Below are 23270 nucleotides of genomic sequence, written 5' to 3' on the forward strand. Positions count from 1 at the left end.
TGTTTGTGAGGAGTGTGAAGAGAATCTTCTGCCTGGATTTAGTCATAACTGTTTTAATTTACTTATTTCCTCAGTAGAACTTTTATCTGTGGATGTGTCTTTTTAAGTGCTGTCACAATTTCTGCTCATGTCATCATGTCTAAAGGACCTTGTCTGTTTCCACATCAAAGGGCCATTTGTCTGGGGTGAAGCAAATGTGTTAATAGGATTCCTTTGTGAGGTTGGCCAGCTGCGGGGGGGCCGGGTTGTGGGGGACATACTGAATTTCCACATCAATCGGCCATCTGTTCTTAGAGGCGCCACTGGAGAGGGAGGGGACTTAAGGGCAGCAAAGGAGGAAGAACAAGGGGAGGGGCTTTTTGGGGGCTGGGATGCTGGAAATATAATAGCGACTGCGGGTGGGAGGGACAGACACACATTCAAGGGAAATACACGGCGATTGGCTGTATCTTGTATGTTGTCCAGAAATTTCTGTAAAATAAATCCTTCGAAGGAACTGTTCACTGATCTCCAGTCTGATTCTGAAAATCAACATTACGAACACGTGGAAAACTTAAGGATCATTTTCCAACAGATGGTGACCCCGACGTTGGCTGCTGGTTGAAGGGTTTAACACAGACAGAACTTCTGGCGCCAAATTAATTGTACGGTAAGAGGACACATCCTCGTAGTGAATTTCTGCCTGTTGTGAACTCTAAAACCTGACTAAATTGTACATGAGATCTAAGTGAACAGGTATTAGTAAAGTTTAAAATACAAGTTTGTTTCATTCCGTTACGGAATCTCAGAAACACGAAGTCCTTGGTTTTGGATTTTACTAAGACATTAAACTATACAAGGCGGTTTTGTATCATGGAAACCTAAGTCTTTGTATACGAAAGTAACGTTACGATGAATTGTGCGCAGCTGAGTGAAGAGAAATAAGAGACATATGAGGGTACAGATTGAAGCAGTGGTTTGTTACTAAATTAAGGCTCGGATGTTTTTGTTTGGTCATAGTCAAGCGTCTTTGTTATTAAATTGAGGCTCGGATGTTTTTGTTTGGGAATGGTCAAGCATCTTTGTTACTAAATTAAGGCTCGGATGTTTTTGTTTGGGAATTGTCAAGCATCTTTGTAACTAAATTAAGGATCGAATGCTTTCGTTTGGATTTAAGTCAAGCGTTTTTGAGATAAGAAGTTAAAGCTTCGGCCACTGTGAAGAAATCGAGAGGTCCGGACATATTTATTCGAGGAAAAACACATGGCAATCTCATTCCGTGTTGGAATCTGAGATATCGTAAGTCCTTGCATTTCTGAGGCATTACATGTTTGTTTGTTGTTATTATTTTATTTTTTGGAGGGGGAATAAGCAATGTTTTTGAATAAATAGAAGGCCTATTGAACTGTGGTACCACAAGTGAGACATCACTGAATTAATAAAAAATAATAATAATTAAATATAATAATATATAAGGAAGTAAGTAAATAATATAGAAATGGAGAGTGAATTTGACCGCAATACTGAATGGTTTGACCTACGTGTTCTTCCAAACCATGGTCAGAACTTGTTGTTGAGTGCACAGGAATGCGTGTGACTTCGAGGTGTGAAAAGGGAACGGGGGGGTCAGCAGTATGCATGGAATGTGTGTGCGCTTGTATGTGTCTCAAAATGAAGATGGAGTGTGTGTGTGTGTTTAAGTGATAAAGATAGTGATGGGGTGAAAGACAGTTGTTGGAAAAAAAGTAGAAAGGGCAAATAGGTTGTCTCTAAGAGGAAGAAAAGTCAGAGAAAACTGTAGAAAAGTTGATAAGATGATGGCTAATGCTAGAATGAGAGCTATGGGTGGTACATTGATACAGTCTAGGAAGGATGTGAGAGAAGCGTGGAAAGAGAAATAAGACAATTGATGGTGAGCGAAAGTGAATCAGGAGATGGTTAAGAAGTAACTGTTAAAATTAAAAGGAAAAAAGGGGAGTGGATGAGAAGTGTTGCGAGAATGGATATTTTTTATAATTTTTTCCTCAATGTCTTCAACTGTGTGTTTGGTGATATTTATGAGAGAAATGGAAAAAGGCTTGTGTTGGAGGAGCGGCGGCTCTAGTGTTGTCTGTTAAAAAAAATGTTGGATTGTCTCTAGGGGGAGGAATGAGAGCTTGTTGTGAAGGGGGGTTGGGTTTTCTTCATTGTCTCCAAAAAGGGGGGGGGGGGTGAAAGATAAGAAAGTTGTGGTAATGGCGCTGGGGACACGCATTTCGAATGAGAAAGAGGAAAAACAGGTTGTACATTGCTGAGTTACAGAATCAAGTGGCAGAATTAAAGTGTCATGTCCGGAGTCTTTCAGGTGCCCACCCTGAGTCCCGTTATTGACCAAACCAGAGGTTCTGAAAGACCCCGAAGAATCTTCCAGCTTTTCCTCCTCCTGCCAGTGGCTCATTTCCATATCGTGTCAGGCACCCTGCTGATAACTCTGTTATTGTTTACAAAACCTGTCTCTAATACTGGTGTGACTGTGTGTTGATGCATAAGACAAATGCTGATAGCAGGTGATATCAGTGTTCTTTTTACACGATTATATCCGCTTTTATAGTTGAATTTTTGGGGGGATTTTTTAAAAAAATAATTTTTTTTTTTTTTTCCCCTCCCTGATAATTAGGCTTTTAGGTGAGAAAATTATTTAACCTTTGTTTTTCCTCCCTGAGTATGTCATTCCAGATCTGGTGTCCACTCAGCCATTATGAAGGGTATTCTCAAGTCTGTGGCACGGGCCATGGAGGGATTTTCCCGATGCTGAGGTTGACCGGTGGTTGTCACATATTAAACATAATTTAAGGGGACATGCTAAAGAAAAAGAGTCTAAGGTAGACAAATACGGAAGTACAGAAACACTACTTGCTATGGTGCAGTTGAAAATTTTGAAAAAGCAGGAAGTAAACACTCTTGCTGTGATCTCATCTCCCTCTGTCGATTCCGAGTGCATAATGTATCAAGCAGGTACATTCATTGGTCAAGGTGCGTCCCTGGGTGGCGCAACATGTGCTGAATGGCCTGGTCATTGGGCCCACGATTGCAGACAGCAACCTCCAGCGTCTGGGTAGAGAGGCAGAGGCCAACGAACGTCACGCCGCAGCAATGACATTCCCCTGTGCCAAACCAACAGTATCTGCCTCTATCTGGTGGACAGTTTTCACAATGATGGTGCCCTGCATTCACATGCTCAGTGACTCTTCAATGTTTTTTCACAGAATCTTTTGTATTATTTTGTGTTTGCACGCAACTGTCCAGTCAATCTTTTGGGCAGAGATCTCCTCTCATCAAATGCAGCTCTGATGGACTTATCCTGAAATTTCCGGATTGAGAACACCTACTGCTGCTCTGCCTCCAGTGCCACCTCCCAGTGCCCGCTTGTTGAACATTGCCCTGTGGCATCCGCCACTGCGGACATCTACTGGGCAGGAATGGATATTGACCCCAGTTGTTGGCTCAAAGCTGAGCACTTCTGAGCTCTCTGGTCACCTTGGGTTCGTAACCTCAGATCTTATGATATGGTAACTGATTGTATGCATTGCACTCTGTACTATGACAGATCAGGGGATGAAATCTGTAGCGAGGCATTTCAGGAAATTGAAAACAACATATGGGAATTTGAAATAGGATGATTGGCAAAATTTATTTTAATCTTAATTACTCTATTTCCCGTCACTTGATGCTTATTGGATTGAGTCTAATAAATTTTTACCCAGTTTCGTTTTGGAGCACCAGCTTCTGGATTGGCACCATGGAAATGAAACAACCAACAGCGATTTTGCTGGTTACTTTTTGATTTTTCCCCACATCACTGTGGTCCATGGATCCCACTGATGTTGATCTCTGTAACGTCTCACCTATTGTGTTTCCCCAATACTCTGTAAAAGAGGTGGGGATGATTAGCATTTCAGAAGCGATTGATGGTTTGCTCAAAGCAGGAGTGTTGTGTGAAATGTTCGGCTCTGATTATAACACGCCTATTTTACCCGTTGAGAAGAAAGATATTTGAAAGTTTCATGTAATTTATGACCTGCAAAAGATTAATGTGGCCGTCTTAACTCCTACTTTTTCTGACGCAAAGTCCTTACTCTGCATTGTCTCAAGTTGCATCAGCTCACACTCATTTCAATTGTATTGACCTGGCAGGCTCTCTTTTGCATCACAATCGCCTGCCTCAAAGGCTTTTGTCTCTTTAACGACTGTCTTCGCCAGTTGCTGGCTCCATTTGAACTGCCCCCTGCTGTTGTTCCTGGTAAGTATGTGGATGACCTCTTGCTGACAGCTCTAATCTGACACTTCTTATCTTAAAGCCACGAGGTCTCTGCTTTTCATCTCTTTGAAACAGCATCTTTCCACTGCTACAGCTTTGGTGATTCTATCTTTACGTGTCTGGAAAGATCAGAGCTGATCTTTATCAAAAAGGGGGAAGTCGACAAGTTTGTCTGTATGCATCAACTCCACTGGAAAATATGCACACATGACAGTTCATGTTGAATTAAAAGAATGGAAACGAATTAGATGATCAAACAGCAAAAAAGGTTGCGGGGTACCGACCTACACTCCAACTAACTGTAAGTGCGTCTGAATGTGATAATCCACAGGAGGTGATCAAGCTGTGACAGAAAAAGTAAGTCCAGAGGGGGGCAAAAAGATGAAGCATATGGCGGAAAGAAGGTAAATGTATTCCATCTCAGAAACAAGCAATATGAATGTGCGAATGTCATTAAACTCAGCCAAAGGCTGGAGTCTGTTTGAATGTCACACAAACAGACCTTTTCCGGATCCAACAGCTCCATTGGAAGAGACGCACGTTCCAGGACCTCCAGAACTTAAACAACTAACATTTACTAACTCTCAACTAACAAAAAAAACCAACCAGATGCTCCTTCAAAAATAAATGATTGTGAATATGTATGTTTAAAAGTGACTAAACGAAAATGGTCTGCACCCAGGTGGACTGGACCCCACAAGGTGATGGAGAGGACATCTTGTGCAGTTTGCCTGCACAGAAAAGGGGACACGTGGTTCCACATCTCGTCTACACGGCCCGCCAGATCCGCCTCAGGCTCAGCGATCCCACCACCGGAAAACACAGTCTCAGCAATCCCACCACCTGAGGAACACCCGACGACCCGACCGAAAACCACGTCTACTGATCCAGTGTCCAGCTGCCCCTTTTGAGGACATCATTTTAACAAAGATTGAGTCAGCAGCCCCCTTTTGAGGGCATCATTCCATAAAGATTGAGTCACATTTACAGGCAGAATAATCCTGGTGACCAATCCTAGGGCCTCGGGCAGTCTGACCTGGGGTCCTAAAAGAAGCTGACAACGCCCTTTTTTCATTCAACGAAGAAGTTCATCTCGAGATGGCTTCAAAGTGGGAACGCATCTCCATCTGCTGCTGCATCGCAACACTCTTTCTCATATTGACTATGCCAATTTGGTATCTCTGGAAGCCCCTCAGTACAACCTTGAACATAACCACATCGTATTAAGCAAAGTATTGATTCTCCACAAACTCCCTGGGCCCCCATGGAAGGGGGACATCTCTTAACTATCAACATGTGATACACATATGCTTATTCCACTGAAAAATCTTTTAATGAATCAAATTGTTCTTTAATGCCACATAACTGCTAAACAACTTTCTCTCACCGCCAAAGGGATGTTTCATTGTTGCGTGCTTTTGCTTCTTATTCTAATGATAATGTCTAATCTTCCCACACAACCCTTGCTTAATGTTGCGCCAGCCGTCTGCAACGATGACGCCGCTAATATTTTTTAAAATCTTGTTTATCTGCTTGTATCGGACTGTTTCGAGTCCGAAAGAAGCATTGTAGAGAATCTTCTGCCTAGATTTAGTCATAACTGTTTTAATTTACTTATTTCCTCAGTAGAACTTTTATCTGTGGATGTGTCTTTTTAAGTGCTGTCACAATTTCTGCTCATGTCATCATGTCTAAAGGACCTTGTCTGTTTCCACATCAAAGGGCCATTTGTCTGGAGTGAAGCAAATGTGTTAATAGGATTCCTTTGTGAGGTTGGCCAGCTGCGGGTGGGGGACATACTGAATTTCCACATCAATCGGCCATCTGTTCTTAGAGGCGCCACGGGAGAGGGAGGGGACTTAAGGGCAGCAAAGGAGGAAGAACAAGGGGAGGGGCTTTTTGGGGGCTGGGATGCTGGAAGTATAATAGCGACTGCGGGCGGGAGGGACAGACACACATTCAAGGGAAATACACGGCGATTGGCTGTATCTTGTATGTTGTCCTGAAATTTCTGTAAAATAAATCCTTCGAAGGAACTGTTACACCGATCTCCAGTCTGATTCTGAAAATCAACATTACGAACACGCGGAAAACTTAAGGATCGTTTTCCAACAAGTGTGACATTGATTTGTGTTGGTCATTTTTCTGTCACTACATGGCATAATTGCATTTGTAAGACAATGGTGACAGCTCAGTGCATTTTTTTTTCATATTAAGAGCTGATTCATTTTTAACATGAACTCATTTGTTAAATTCTGCACATTTTAAAAACTGTAAAATACAACTTGACCCCAGTCCCCACAAATTTATGGATTGTTATTTAATTTATTACTGCTAAAATGTGTTACAGTGACTTATTTGAACAACGTTGAATGTTTTTATTTTGTTAGTTCAATATGGATGCACATTGTAAAATGACTCAACTTTACTGTAAACAAAACATAAATGATCTTTTCATATTAAGAGCTATCTATTTTTTAACATGTAGTAACTTGCAATTTTCTGCACATTTTTAAAATTGTAAAATACAACTGGAAGTTGGTCCTCATCCAAATCCAGCCCGGTTGGTTGGGGCAGCTATCTCCATGACGGCAACTTTAAAGTGATGGTCCTCCCCGGATCACATCCCTGTCAACCAGCACAGAACACGTAATGTAGCGTCCAAATTGGTCATTAACACCTAACTCCCTCTCTTTACTGCTAAATCGTGTTATAGTGACTCCTTTGAACAACGTTAAATGGTTTTATTTTGTTAAGTTCTCGGATGCGCATTGATTGTAAAGTGACACCCTTTACTGCAAGCCGAGCCAGAGCCACTCTGCTGCTAGCGAGCTAAGAAAGAGCATGACTGTTACACTTAAGAGTTATTTTCTGGAGTTGCTGAATAAAATACGCCTCACATCTAAAGATCAAGTGGCTTGGGGTGACTCCAACTGACAAGACGCCGTCCATTTTAATTTGTTTTATTGAATTGTTATGAAATTACTGTATTAATGACTAAAAAATGCAACCATAATTAAATTAGGAAAAGATGGGTGATTAATCGTCAGTTAATTATTGAAGTCATGCAATTTTATATATATATATATATATATATATATATATATATATATATATATATATATATATATATATATATATATATATATATGCAGTTAAGGGGCATTTACTTTATTGCATTTTATCACAATTAATAGACAAGATATAGAAGAGTATAACAAGCAAGTAAGTGTTTTTATTGTAGAAAATGATGTGGACAAGAATAAAGGAGTGTGTGTGGCGAGTTTGAAGGCTGCCACATTCACTGACTGTATATGGCACTCCCTGGCAACAGAGACTGCAAGCTTCACCCTAACCCTTTATTTTTCACGATTTTTCGTTATAAATACCATAAAATAAATAACGTAAATAAGTTGTTTAATATATTCATAATGGCTGCATGGTCTTGCAGCAAAGTGTCAATTTATCCCACACACTTGTTAGCGCATGTGAAAGAAGTTTTCCTCCACAAAATGTGCCTGAACACAGCAAAACTCTTGTTCTGAAATGCTTGACAATTTTTTTCCAAAAACTAATTGAAGGCATTCATTGATTCAAGTCCTCTGAAGCTGGTGGTGTGTAACAACTGCAAAGTGAGCAGGTATTTGAATGGCATAAAATCTTCACCCAAAATATACTTTTTATCAAGAAGAATTCCCCATTTATTATAAGAAAATTCCCTTCTGCATCTTTGATTCAGAGTAGTAATTTCTCAAAATGTCATCTTCTACATGTCATTCCACTCTACAGTGTTTCAGTTCAGCGTCGGTGATGGCAAGATTACATTCAGTTTTGAAGCCACTTCATTAGTTATAATGACTCCCTAAGCTCAGCACCCTAACAACAGACACAAACACACACATCAGTTAATTCCCATCTCTCCTGGTTTCCATAGAGCAAGCACTCATCAATACATGCATTTGGCTCATACGAAGGAAATTTCACAATTTCTACCACAAAGTATGCTATATATTTTGTTGCGGTTCTGGCAAATCATTTTGAAAATAATTTCATAGCAGTACAAGAGAATTAAGTCTATTGTGTAGGTTTTAACATTGACTTAATTATTTCACAATGTGATTCCAATCTATAAAAACATAAATGCAAGGTGTTACTGTTCGAGGAATGTCTCAACCTGATCAAAAACAAATTACAAAGGGCTGAAAGTCGAGGCTATTTTAAGATCAAGGCAGCAAACAAGCTATGGCTCAACAATATAGAATCACAATGTTTCAGTTGACGCAAAGACAGATATGAAATGTACAGATCTAACCAAGTCACAGCAGTACCTCAATTAAAGAAAGCAATTCATCTGCATTAACAAAGACAAACTCCCACTTCTATCAAAAAAATAAAATAAAAATAAAAAAGCACACACTACTGATATTAGCAGTTTCTTACCTATGGTGAAGCTAAATCCATCAATACTGAACGTAGCGCTCCTACACTTTTTAAATCCTTGTTTTCTGGAAATTGAGTCTGACATTGTTGCATGCATGCACTGTGTCTCAAGAGTTGTTATTCCACAGAATGTTTCCTCTCGTCTCGCTATAAGCTAGAAATTGTTTGTATCTTACTAGGATGCACTGCTCAGCAGTACCATAATTAGCCTGCTCCTCTATTCTACCTAATCTCCACAGGCAAGCACGTTTGATCCCCAGGGTCATTCAGACTGCTTTTGTTTTCATCTATTAAAATGTTAAATTTAAAGCCAATATAGATGTAAAATCCATGCTTCTTCTGAGATTTTAAGGTAAATGTGTAAATACAATTCTTTTTTTTCTTGAGAGAGCTCAGTATTGTTCATTCGGTAATCTTACCGATTCGACATGTCATCATCATTGCTCTGTCTCTTTTTTTCTTTTTTCTTTTTTTGTATGTGCGTGAGTATGTGCATGTGCGGGGGTGTGTATGCATGTGTGCGTGCGTGTGAGTGTGTACTCATTAATTCACCTAAAACCTATTAAAAATCCCATACCGTTCACCTAAACGAAATACTTCAGAATCGTGAGGTTGTCAGGAGACCCGAGGAAGGATCAAAGAAAAGAAAGGAAAGTGAAATCCAGCACCAACCAGACATTACCTACTACCCACCGGGTTACCAACCAGAGTCTTTCACCAACCCCAGAAACATCTAAATTCCAACAAATTAGGGAGACCTCAACAGACCAAAGGAGAGACTGAGGAAAGGAAGGAAGGATAGATGAAGCAGAGAGAGATCCACAGACATCAGCCTCCACCGATTCAACGACCAGAGGAAGAAGCAGATTGTGTTTGAATTTCGATAGATGCTGGTGTGGTGGATCTGGCATGCATGAAAACCTCCACCAAAGAGCACAACCCCCCCAGGGCCCCCCAGGCCACGGCAGTGCCAAGGGACAACCCCCGGGCCCCGCAGGGGCGACCGGCCGGAGAGCAAACCCAGGAGCCAGGAGCGCCCCCCACCCCAACACGGCCCGCGCCCCCAACCCAACGCAGCAGGACGGGGCACGGCAGGCCCGCCAGGCACCCCACCTGCATTAAAATTGGAAGCAGGTGAGATGGAGCAGGAAATGATACCCCCCCGCTCCGATCCACCTGCCTCCCAGACATGTCAGTGAGTGTATGTGGTGCATTAAAAAAAAAATAGAGGGGGCACGGTGGCGCAGCGGGGACACGGATGAGGGACCGCAGCACTGCTTAATACTGCGGTCTGCTCCAAACCGATGGCAGCCCCCCCCCCCCCCCCCCAGTTGTTGGTTGCATTAAAATTAGAGGGGAGTTGTAGGGCGAAGACTGTGTCTCCACCTTACCCCACCCCCCCTAAAGTGTGTGGTATGTAAGTTATTGCTATGTGGTGGCTCTCGCTAACAGGCAGAATTAATTAACCAGATTTAGGTCAAAAGATTCTATATACGTAGACCATGTTTCTATAAATTTTGATATTTGGTTTTTATTTGAGGCAGATATTTTGTCCATTAAAATGTGATTTATGAGGAGGTTAGACCATTGGTCGATATTCAGAGTTTGCTTATTTTTCCAGTTAACAAGAATTGTTTTTTTTTGCAATAGTAAGGGCTACAAGTGTAGATTGAAATTGTATACATGGTAAGTCAGTTATTGTTAGGTTACCTAGCAAACACAAATTTGGAGATAAAGGTATCTTACAGTCCGAGATAGCGGAAAGTTTTTCTAAGACTTTAGTCCAGAAATACATAACCAGAGTGCATAACCGTAAAGCATGAAAATAAGTGTATGTAGTGTTTTGTAAAGTCTGAGAGTCCAATTTTCTTCATCATATATTGAGTAATGTATGTTCTATGAATAATTTTATATTGGATAAGTTGTAAATTTGTGTGTTTTGTCATTTTAAATAAGTTTTCACAAACTTGAATCCAAAAGTCAGATTCCAGAGCGATGGACAAGTCTGTCTCCTATTTCGAGATGGGTAAAGACATTTTATCAGTATACGAAAGTAACATTGTCGGAGAAAGCTTGATAATATCTTTAGCTAAAGCAGGTGGTTGGAGCATACCCCGAAGTGTTGGAATTTGTTTCTTTATCATACTTTTAACTTGCAGATAATGTAAAAAAAAATTCAGTTTTTTATTTTGTAATTTTGGAGCAAGGATGTATATGATAAAAACATATTATCTGAGAAAAGATGGTGGAGAAATTACTTTCTGCTCCCACACACCTAAATAGAAGGATTGGTTGTTAAATTGAAAGTCCGGGTTATGCCATAAGGGAGAAAGCCCGCATGGCTCCACTTGGGCTTCTGTAATTTCTAGTGCCATCCACCAGGCGGTCAGGGTGGCAGAAATCATTGGGTTTTTAAAACAATTGTGTCGCTTAATCGATGTTGTGATAAAGAGGAAATCTAGAAGTCTGAGGTTATTACGATCCTTCTGTTCTAGTTCCAGTCAATAGTTATATCTCTGTTGGGTTGTGCCCATAGAATGATATATTGTAGCTGGTTAGCTATATAGTAGTGCATAAAATTTGGTGCCTCTGGACCTCCTTTGGATTTACTTTTCTGAAGAGTAGATAGACTAATCTTTGCTTTTTTTTTATTCCAGTAAAATTTTGTAACGGCCGAGTCCAACAACTGGAACCAGTTAGCCGTAGGTTTAAATGAAATCATTGAGAAAAAATAGTTTATTTTGGGTAAAACTTTCATTTTAACTCCCTTATTTTTGGAGACACAAAAATACTCCAACAAACTCTCCAACAAACCACTTTACTTCTGTTCTTCTCCATTTTCATAAAGGCAGTGAAGACAAAAAAAAACTGCCCTTTTACGTCAACACTCCCCCAAGACATTACGCAATCCACTTTTTCCATTGTCAGGGCCACACAGACAGTCACAACTCCCTGCACACAAACAAGAAAAAATCCCCCCAAAAAACACCCAATTCACACATGCTCCACATAATACATCACACAGTCTCACAAATAAAATCACCTACTAACTGGGCCCAGCACTCACTCATACGCAACACAAACTCCTCAAATTAATTCAGTGACGTCTCACAACCCTCTTCCAAAAAAATAAAAGAAACAATAAATATATGCGCATCTATCGAGTCCTTGGTTAAGGAGTAATCCAAAACGTCACCCTGTACCATCTCAAATGCATAAAATAATAAATGCTGCAGTAAAACGGCCACATGCAGTCTATCGATTCATTCGCAGCGAAATGTTGTTTCCAACTTTACATCTACTTAACAATTGCCTCAGAAATGCACGGACTTACGATCTCTAAGATTCCTCACAGAACGAGACTGCCATGTGTTTTCTGTAATTTAATAAAAGCGCATGCTTCTATCTGTATGTCTTGATAGAGGCTAATTATTTGTCCTCTTTTGCGTGTTCCAAAAAATTGAAGATAGACTTCTTGTGAGAAAAACTCCTTGCAAGGATGATTTATTACAGAGAATCTCCGGTCACACAACACTGAACATCACGTAAAAGGTGGAATTCCAGGGTCCGCGTGTGCCCCCTCTTTTGCGGAATACAGCTTTTATAGAATCCGAATCAGTAGGAGAACACCTATTTCTCCTCCCATCATGAATAAGTAAAACAGATTGGTTCTCACACAATATGTTACATAATGGAATTTTTGTACACAGTTCGCAGCTGTGTTCGTCTTTTAGACAAAATATACTCTCAGGGTACTTTTCGTACTTTTTCCCAAACAATATCTCACAAACAAATTGAACTGGATTTAGAGTGGCCGTGAGTGATGGTGCGAACAGAGAATGTGTGTGTGTGTGTGTGCTCTCTCAAAGCAGAATCTGTTCTCACGAAGGACACAAAGAAGGAATTTAAGACAAAACAAGGTACCAGCTTAGGTTAAGGTCAAATTATACTGAGTTCAACACTATTTCACCTACTCTACACATCTATAAAACATTTCAACATAGTTAATATATGAAATAAGTAATTAAAAATGTTAATAATGTATAACAGTCTCACGACTCATCTTATTTGTGCACAAACCATCGTAACGTTACGTTCTAAACTTAAACCTAGGTAGCCGCGCCACAGACACGTCGCGCACATTTTAGAAGACAAACAAAGAAAACCACGTGGCGCCCAAACACCGCCACGGAACAAACAAACAAACGCGTACACATAAACAAAGAGAATGCCAGTTCACTTAGATCTCACGTACAACGTAGCTAAATTTAGCCGACGAAACCAGTCGCAGAGTCCACGACAAACAGAATTCATCTAACAACAAGGATAAATAGTCCTCTTAACATATTAACTCGGCGCCATTGGAAGTCTGTTCGTCGGGACTCCGCCACGAGCCACGTCGAACGGCAGATCTCGAACGTCGGGCGTCACCAATTTTTGGAATGAGGATTCTTACCATTTGCGTGTTCATGCCGTTGATTAATAAAACATACCATGAGATCAGTGAATTCAGGCATTTTCTTTACATTTATTGACGAAATCGCGGACAGGAGAGATAGCAGCCACCCGCGCCATCTTGGATTCTCAACTGTAAAGTTCCCCCACCCCGCCTGTTGGTAATATTCCCTTTGTCCTAAAACGTTACCTCCCAGAGTCACATGACTACGCCCCCATTTATCACAATGATGTTTCAATACATTTGGTCAACCATGCTCCCCCCTCTCTGACCCAGGATGGAAAAACACAAGAGTTGAGCTGCTTTCAGAACAAAGCGTCTAATTAACACATTCACCTACCCCCATCTCATGTTAGTAGGAATTTAAAGTGAAGGAGAATTGTCATACAAAACTATACTGAGTAAATCAAAGCAATTTTGTCCAATTCTAAATAGTTATAACTAAATCAAAACAGTTATAATTAAATTGAAACAGAATATTTATTTTAAAAGCTAGAGGAAAGGAGAAGCGGAAACTCATCCAGGACGAGGTGCGAGCTGAGGTGGACGAAGCTCGCTTCTGCAAGGGGCCTGGACCAAGTGGGAGCATACAGCTGGCCGTAAAGTGACGTAGGCAGAACTCTGGAAAGCGGAGCCACATCAATTCAAATTCTTGGTCCAGTCAGTGTAAGATGTCCTCCCTAGCCCTGACAACCTGTTCACCCAACTCTGCCAGAGAAGGTGATCATTAGAGCACATCCTCAGCTGCTGCTCAAAGGCCTTGGAAAATGGGGATTATCGTTGGCGCCATCAACATCAGCAAGTTGATCGCAGCCAGCCAAAGTTGTCTTCGACGCTTGCTCTTGTTTTGGGCTACTAATCCCTGGTTTGTAACAAATGTCGGGAGTCGATAAAAACACTTTTCACGCCTTTTCGCCTGGCTATTACAGCCCACGATTACACACGAATTGGGCATCACACCCATTTTTCTGTTCACTGCTAGCTGCTGGTGCTATATACAGCTCTGGTGCTCGCTACTTGCTGGACCATCCCTACCAATACAGCAACTGGCAATCCATTCTGGGTAATCCGAAAAGGTGAGAACCCTCTATATATACGGCTCTGATTCAATACTTGAGTCTTCTCTGTAATCTACCAGACTCAACACTGCCAGACGGCGTGTTTTACTGGAGTGGACTGAACAGAGCATTCCAACAGGTACGTTTGTACATCCATCCATCCATTTGTTATGACTTATCCGGGGTCGGGTCGCGGGGGCAACAGATTTAGGAGGGAAACCCAGACTTTCCCATTCCTGGGCATTTCAACCAGCTCCTCTGGCGGGATCCCAAGACGTGACATAGTCTCTCCAGCGTGTTCTGCGTCGGCGAGCCATGCACGGAACACCTCTCCAGGGAGGCGTCCAGGAGGCATCCAATCCAGATGCCTGAGCCACCTCAACTGGCTCCTCTAAACCTGGAGGAGTAGCAGGTTGAAATTGAGTCCCTCCCGGATGACCAAGCTTCTCACCCTTTCTCCAAAGGAGAGGCCAGACACCCTGCAGAGGAAACTCATTTCGGACGATCTTGTTCTTTCGGTCACGACCCACAGCTCGTGACCGTAGGTGAGGGTAGGAACGTAGATCGACTGGTAAATAGAGAGCTTCGCCTTTTGGCTCAGCTCCTCCTTCACCACAACGGAACGATACAGAGTCCGCATCACTGCAGACGCTGCACCGATCTGCCTGTCGATCTCCTGCTCCAACCTGCCCTCACTTGTGAACAAGACTTCAAGAAACTTGAACTCCTCCACTTGGGGCAGGATCTCATCCCTGACCCGGAGAGGGAACGCCACCCTTTTCCGACTGAGGACCATGGTCTGGGATTTGAAGGTACTGATCATTCATTTCAACCGCTTCACACTCAGCTGCGAACCACTCCAGTGAGAGTTGGAGATCACGGCTTGATGAAGCCAACAGCACCACATTATCTGCAAAAAGCAGAGATGCAATACTGAGGCCACCAAACTGGAAACCTTCAACGCTTCGGCTTCGCCTAGAAATTCTGTCCATAAAAGGTATGAACAGAATCGGTGACAAAAGGCAGCCTTGGCGGAGTTCAACCTTTACTGAGAATGAATCCGACTTACTGTTGCCAATGCGGACCAAACTCTGACACCGGTCGTACAGGGACCGAACAGCCCGTATCAGGGGGCTCGGTACCCCGTACTCCCGAAGCACCCCCCAGAGGCCTCCCCGAGGGACACTGTCGAACGCCTTCTCCAAATCCCCAAAACACATGTAGACTGGTTGGGTGAACTCCCATGGACCCTCGAGGACCCTGCCAAGGGTGTAGAGCTGGTGTTACTGTTCCATGACCGGGACGAAAACCACACTGCTCCTCCTGAGTCCGATATTCGACTTCCCGACGGACCCTCCTCTCCAGCACCCCTAAATAGACCTTACCTGGGACCTTCCGGTAATGGCGGAGGCATGTGGTGGCGTGGGGCCACGGCCACCCCCCCTCCCTCCGGCCACCCCACGCAACCACCCGGGCGCCAATCCAGAGGCACTGTCCCTGATGTCCACGCGATGCTGTAGAGGCGTGTCAACCACGACAGCCCCACAACATCCAGAGCCTTTAGGAACTGTGGGCGGATGTCATCCACCCCCGGGGGCGTGCCACCGAGGAGCTGTCCAACCACCTCAGTGACTTCGACCCCAGAGATAGGAGAGCCCACCTCAGAGACCCCAGACTCTGCTTCCTCAAAGGAAGGCATGTCAGTGGAATTGAGGAGGTCTTCGAAGTATTCTCCCCACCGACTCACGACGTCCCGAGTTGAGGTCAGCACTGCTTTCCTCTTCTGAGACGCCGGATGGTGGACCAGAATTTCTTTGAAGCCGTCCGGAAGTCTTTTTCCATGGCTTCACCGAACTCCTCCCATGTCAGAGTTTTTGCGTCAGCGACCGATGAAGCTGCCTTCCGCTTGGCCAGCCGATACCTGTCAGCTGCCTCCGGAGTCCCACAGGCCAAAAAGGCCCGATAAGAATCCTTCTTCAGCTTGATGGCATCCCTTACCACAAGTGTCCACCAGCGGGTTCGAGGATTGCCACCATGACAGGCACTGACCACCTTTACGGCCAAAGCTCCGATCGGCCGCCTCAACAATGGAGGCGCGGAACATGGCCCACTCTGACTCAATGTCCCCTGCCTCCTTTGGGACAAGAGAGAAGTTCTGCCGGAGGTAGGTGTTGAAACTCTTTCTGACAGGGGATTCCGCCAGACGTTCCCAGCAGACCCTCACAATACGTTTGGGTCTACCAAGTCTGACCAGCATCTTCCCCCACCATTGGAGCCAACACACCACCAGGTGGTGATCAGTTGACAGCTCTGCCCCTCTCTTCACCCGAGTGTCCAAAACATGCAGCCGCAAATCTGATGACATGACTACAAAGTCGATCATCGAACTGCAGCCTAGGGTGTCCTGGTGCCAAGTGCACATATGGCTTTAGGTAACTCAGTTTTTTTTTCTTTTCATAAACGGACTAATCTAACATATTCTCCCTATATTTGAAACGCCATTATCGTTATTGTATGGAAAATGTGTTGTTTTACAATTTATTTATTCATTTATTTATGGCTCTGAAAATGTCATTTGGGCGGCACGGTGGCTGACTGGTTAGCACGTCCGCCTCCCAGTGCTGAGGACGTGAGATCGAGTCCGGGCTTCGGCCTTCCTGGGTGGAGTTTGCATGTTCTCCCCGTGCTTGCGTGGGTTTTCTCCGGGTACTCCGGTTTCCTCCCACATTCCAAAAACATGCATGGCAGGTTGATTGGACACTCCAAATTGTCCATAGGTGTGATTGTGAGTATGATTGTTCGTCTCTGTGTGCCCTGCAATTGACTGGCAACCGCTTCAGGGTGTACCCGCCTACTGCCCGAAGCCAGCTGGGATAGGCTCCAGCAACCCCCGCGACCCTTGTGAGGACAAGCGGTAAAGAAAATGGATGGATGGATGGATGGAAAATGTCATTTGCGCACAGTTAGAGGCGTTGTTGTCGGACCTCGTCACAATAAAAGTGTATTGACAGCTGAAATGTATAGTGACTTTTATTTTGGAGGTGCCGCGGGAAGCGTGTCATGACGTGAAGGACGTGTCTTCCTTCTGGATGACGTGTCTTCCTTCCTTCCTTGAAGCTTAGCATTTTAACAAAGACAACTTTGACAAGAGTGACATTAATCAAAGCAACAATAGAGATTTACCGAAAAACGGCCGACATGCGGAGGGATTTGTTGACAATTCTGTTCCACCAACAACCATTAACATCGTGACTACACACCATAACCACCATACCGGTGCAATTAGCGACACGCTCGACCTAGTGTAATTAATAGCTCCAACAATTTTATTTCTCTTATTTCACGAGTGCTTAACACGTGAACAGTGTTGAAAGAAATATACAGTCTCGACAAATCACACTGACAAGGCACTGTGGTAAAGCTAGTGGCCTCTTCTCTTTATGGAGTCAAGCCAGCCGCTCTTCATTTCAAGTTCGCCTTTTCTGTTTGCCCTTTTCTAGGATTTATGGTAGTATGCGCAAAGGGACGCTGGCGTGGAGAACGACATCCGGTTTTCAAAATAAAAGTCACATTTTCTAAATAAAATGTTGCTGACAAGCAGTTTAAAACACTATTTTTTTCTTTTTTAAATGAAAAACAGTTTATTCAATATAATACATCACTAATTCACGTTTCATCGGGTATGCACTCTTTTGGGGTAAATAAGTTCCAGGACCTGGTATTGAGCTGGAACGTTGATATGTACAGTATTAAGTTCAAATCACCATATATCCAGTAGTTATTTGATTTTTTATCATTATTATTATTGCTGTAGGAATTGGTAGTGGTAGAATCCATCCATCCATCCATCCATTTTCTTGACCGCTTTTCCTCACAAGGGTCGCGGGGGTGCTGGAGCCTATCCCAGCTGGCTTCGGGCAGTAGGCAGGGTACACCCTGAACTGATTGCCAGCCAATCACAGGGCACACAGAGACAAACAACCATACTCACAATCACTCCTATGGACAATTTGGAGTGTTCGATTAACCTGCCATGCATGTCTTTGGAATGTGGGAGGAAACCGGAGTACCCGGAGAAAACCCACGCAAGCACGGGGAGAACATGCAAACTCCACCCAGGAAGGCCGAAGCCCGGACTCGATCTCACGTCCTCAGCACTGGGAGGCGGACGTGCTAACCAGTCAGCCACCGTGCTGCCCTGTGGTAGAATCCAAATTTCATTAATAATAATAATAATAACAACAATTATTCTTATGATTATTATAAGAATTCTTATGATTATTTTAATAAGAATTATTCTTCTTCTTATTATTATTATTATAATAATTATTATTATTATTATAAGAATTATTATTATTATTATTATAAGAATTATTATTATTATTATATGATATATGTCAAGGCATTTGTGTGACATAAATATTCACAAAAATAAATGAAAACACCCTATAGAGCCTAGACATAATTTGAATTCCTTGTATAATAATAATCATAATCATATCTAAAACAATCCAAATTATTTGATATAAAACATTTTTTAAGTAGTGAAAATAGTTACTTTGCCTGGTAACAAGTTACTATTTATTAATTACTTATTATGAAGTAATTAAATTACTAACTTTTTAAAGAAACTAATGAGTAACTATAACAAATTACTTTTTTAGTAATGTTCCCAACACCGGTAGTAGCATAACAACGCTGTAGCAGAAATAACGTAACTAAACAATTTGAGAGTACAGGGAACTATTTAATTTAAAAAGGAGCGATATGAACACATAGAGTAGTGTTTTTTTTGTTGGGAAGGGGGGTGGGGGTTGGTTGCACGCCTGAAAAGTTTAACATTACTGCCTCTTTTCAATATTGTCACTTTCTCTGGTCATCAATCATTTATGTTTTAGTACTGTTTGTCGTTTACTAGGTTCGATGGTAGTCCGCTAACTTCAAAATAAATCCCCCTCCATGCCAACCCCGAACTCAAATGAAGTGCTGTGATAATCGATAGTGTTGCTTTAGTATAGTTTGGTAACAGAATAACAATACAGTACAGTACAGTACATCACAGTAACACTTGAAATGTTATTGTGCAAAGGAGGTTGCAATGTTAACATGATGAATGATGATCATTACTAAACACTGTAGAAGCCACGGAACGGAGTGCTTGTATTTTACATGCTTGATTCGGCTCAGTCAGTCGAGTACCGAAGTTGTACATTTTATCATCTGCCTATCAGTTCAAAAATGCAAATAACCATGCACATGTGTACCTTCTTAAATTAATACTTTTTTTGGTACTGTTCTTCTTTTATTTTTTACTGTGGGACTACTACACAAAGGACATTTCTGGCAAAGTTATATGTAATATTTGTGCAACCAGTGCCGCCGCTACTCTTTGGGTGCCCTAAGCTTTAAAGTGTGATGATGCCCCCGAATTTTATTATATATTTTTTCGCGGGGTGGGGAGCATTTCTCATTTCCCATTTCTCATGCAAAGGTAATAGTTTACATGGCTTAAAAACCCAACCCCAACCTTTTGTTGCGCCACAGACTGGTTCAAACAAGTTTTTGCAGATCAGCAATCATTCGTAATTCACACGGGTTGGGGTGATCAAAAGATGTCACGATTGATTGCTGCTTTGGTCTGGTGGCTGCATGGCAATTTAGGAGCGGCTAAACTGCTAATGGTACGTCGGGAGCCAGTGCATGCTTTCCACATGTTGCTCCACTAGCTTGTTCTAATGATTTAACAGAATTGTTGTGTTAACTGTTTTTGAGTACTTACCTTGCACAACGTATTCATTTACTTCACGAGATACCACCAAAAAAAATACCGGGAACAACAATCTTGTCGAAACTGTTTAATCTTGAAAAGATGATGCCAAGTCATGGCTTGTTTAGCTGCGCATTCTGTCATTGTTTATTTCTTGTTTCTTTTACTTTCTGTTTACGTCTTCAACTTGCTAAACGCAGAAGAGAAAGAAAACCTGTTTTGATTGGCTGATGTCACTCAAATTTCCATCGGAGGTTACTATGATATCACCCCAGTCAGAAAATTTGGTGTTTCCCAGTGGTGGGCCACACAACCCACTTGCACTTGGCCCACACACCTCAATGAATTACGGACCTTTAGTGGACCACATATAGCATCCACATGTGGGCCACATGTAGCCCACATAAGGCCTACATCTAAGCCAAATTGTAAAACTATAGCTGGCCCTATGTTGGGCCACATCCGGCATCCACCATGTGAGCCACATAAGGCCCACATCTAAGCCGAATCATATAACCATAACACATCATTTCAAAGAAAATGTTTGGGTTGACTTGACTTCCCTTTTAATACAATTTTAACGTTATGTCAAATTGCCAATAATGTCGTAAATATGACATGTATTGCTTAATTTTTTTCTGGGAGAATATATTGGAAATGCATTGTTTATTATATACATTGTTTGTAGTAAATCATGAGGTTGATGTAAAAGTTTACCTTATCTTTAAAAGGATACTTGACTCTGTGAGCCATTTTTGACAGCGAAAAGTTAATATTTTGTGCAGAATTAATTTGATAACTTCATCATTTTTGACCAAACCCAGATTTTTTTTTAGCCATGATTGGTCGTTCGTGCTTCCTCAGCACAGGTGATGTCATCTTCAGTCTGTAGCAAGTGGACGAAATAGTTTTTAAAGGTAGTATTTGTACATGAAAAATAATGATGTTATCACATTAATTATACTCAAAAAATGTTTTATTTTTTACTGCTGAAAATGGTTCAATGAATCAAGTATCCCTAGTAGAAAGTAGAAATAAAATGCATGAAGTTTATGCATGCTTTTGGAATATTTTTTGTGTTTAAGAGTGCTTCAAGAGACCTGATTTAAGTGTTTGTTTTTAATGTACTTTTTTAACAAAAGTCTTATTCTAAGCTGTTTTTGCTTAAATATTTTACAGTTAAGGTAGTATTTCTTGTAACCAGTTGAAACTAGAAACCAAATGTTCTGAACAAAATGCTGAAATTGTTGTGGAGTCTTTTTTCTCATTATTATTTGAATGTGATTAGAAAACAGTTGTCTGACCCAGTGTAGGGCCCCAGTAGGGGCAGCTATGGTTATAGAAAGGCCCACATTCGGGATGCCGGACGTGGCCCAACATAGGGCGAGCTATGTTTATACGATTTGGCTTGGATGTGGGCAACAGGTGGTTGCCAGATGTGGCCCACTAAAGGACCGTAATTCATTGAGGTAAGTGGGCCAAGTGCAAGTGGGTTGTGTGGCCCACCACTGGGCCACACCCAATTTGCTGACTGATACATTGAATGAGTTTTTTCTATGTAGGCTATATTTGAAATATCCAATTGTGTGAGTGGCAGGCTTGGGGAGTAACGGAATACATGTACCGCCGTTACGTAATCAGATTAAAAACTATATTCCATGACAGTTACAGGAAATAACATGTAATCAGATTACATTACATTTAATAAAAATGGGGATTACTTTGAGGATTACAATTTCTACGATGAGAGAGAGTGCAAAAGAGAGAGGAGGGCGAGAGAAAGATTGAGAGAGACTGGGAGAGAGAGACAGAGCAAGAGAGCGCGCATGCATGCCCACGCGAGTGGGACCGTTGCTACATGTCTGGGTGGTGGGGACGAACGAACTGACTAGTCGTGTCCTCCACACGCAGGCAGCAAAATTTCAGGCAGGGTGGAGGAAATGGCGACCGGTATTCACTGGAACTTACTCGTCTTGCTGAAGGAGCGAAAGTTTGAGCTGAGAGTCCAGCGGCATGCTACGCGCTGCAGCTTCTTGCAAGCTAACCCGCTAGCCTACAACCATAAATAGAGTTACACCTTCCAAATAAATCTTCCTCCCACCAATTCACTATTTAAACATCATACACGGCTAAACTTGTGACTGGGGTAAAAGTTCATTTTGCAGTTGATGTGTTACCAATTCACTATTTAAACATCATACACGGCTAAACTTGTGACTGGGGTAAAAGGTCGGTCGGTCGGTCGGTCGGTCGGTCCGTCCGTCCGTCCGTCCGTCCGTCCGTCCCCCAAAGGGCCCGCCCGCCCGCCAGCCCGTCCGTCCGTCCGTCCGTCCGTCCGCCCGCCCGCCCGCCAACTCATTTTTTAGCAGGTAACTTGTACATTTTAAAAGTAACTCCCTACCCTGGTTAGTGGTCATTGAACGCACCAATGACGTGCTTGGTTTTCTTTTGCTAATCTCTCCTCATCTCTGGATCGTAGAATGTAAGCACTTTTTTTCCCCAAAACCTTGTTTATGTAACTTATAATCATAATACATGGGTTCTCCATGTCATTAAATTAAAACAAACGTTGTAATGTCGCATACAATGCATGCGCGACGAGTGATACTCCCTCCGGCACGGGTGCTCACGGATGCAACATGTCAAGTGCATGCTTGCGCCGTGCCCACAGGCAGGGGGCCCACACGCATAGCCGTTTGTTGCTATAGGCCAAGTAGGCGGCTGCCTAGGGTCCCCAAGCCATCAGGGGGGCCTCAAGCTCTATGAGTAGTCGTACTTGAGGACAGAGATGGGAAGTAGTTGTACTTTGTTACTATACTTAAGTACCGGTAGTTTCTCAAATATCTGTACTATACTTGAATATTTTTTTATTCTGGTGACTTTTTACTTTTACTTCTTACTTTTAAAACGCAAATATATTAACTTTTTACTTTTTACATTTTAAAATGGGGTCGTTACTTTTGGGGTGCGTGACGACACAACATAAGAGACAAGACACAAAGCTCACGGGCCGTGCACCGGAAACCAGACGATTTGCTAGTCAATGATCACATGCACGTTTGTCAATATAGAGGAAAATGAGCTCCCTATTGGCGCCAGTTTTGAATGATTACTCAACAGGAAGTCAGACACTTGCTCCACCCCTCACTCAGATTTGAAATCGGCGCTCAAAGTGGGTGTTGCCTGGAGGACCGTTGGGTTGCGAATGGGGGAAGGTTGGGGATGTGATCTGGCTGTGATTAACAGCAGCAACTCACTAAGATTTAAGGAGGT

General features: G+C 42.4%; 2 protein-coding genes across 2 annotated transcripts in view; one reads left to right on the forward strand and one right to left on the reverse strand.

Annotated features, from left to right (window-relative positions):
* LOC144040099 (dual specificity calcium/calmodulin-dependent 3',5'-cyclic nucleotide phosphodiesterase 1C-like) overlaps positions 1-8842 on the reverse strand; it is a 141405-nt gene extending 132563 nt beyond the window's left edge. The window contains exon 1 of the mRNA XM_077553919.1: positions 8717-8842. Coding sequence (XP_077410045.1) covers positions 8717-8813 — 97 coding nt within the window. The 5' untranslated portion in view covers positions 8814-8842. The remainder of the gene's footprint in view (positions 1-8716) is intronic.
* LOC144040101 (uncharacterized) overlaps positions 419-23270 on the forward strand; it is a 52469-nt gene continuing 29617 nt past the window's right edge. The window contains exon 1 of the mRNA XM_077553923.1: positions 419-649. The gene's annotated coding sequence lies outside the window, so the exon portion shown is untranslated. The remainder of the gene's footprint in view (positions 650-23270) is intronic.

This window comes from Vanacampus margaritifer, chromosome 20 (genome assembly GCF_051991255.1).
Source record: "Vanacampus margaritifer isolate UIUO_Vmar chromosome 20, RoL_Vmar_1.0, whole genome shotgun sequence".
Taxonomy (NCBI): Eukaryota; Metazoa; Chordata; class Actinopteri; order Syngnathiformes; family Syngnathidae; genus Vanacampus; species Vanacampus margaritifer.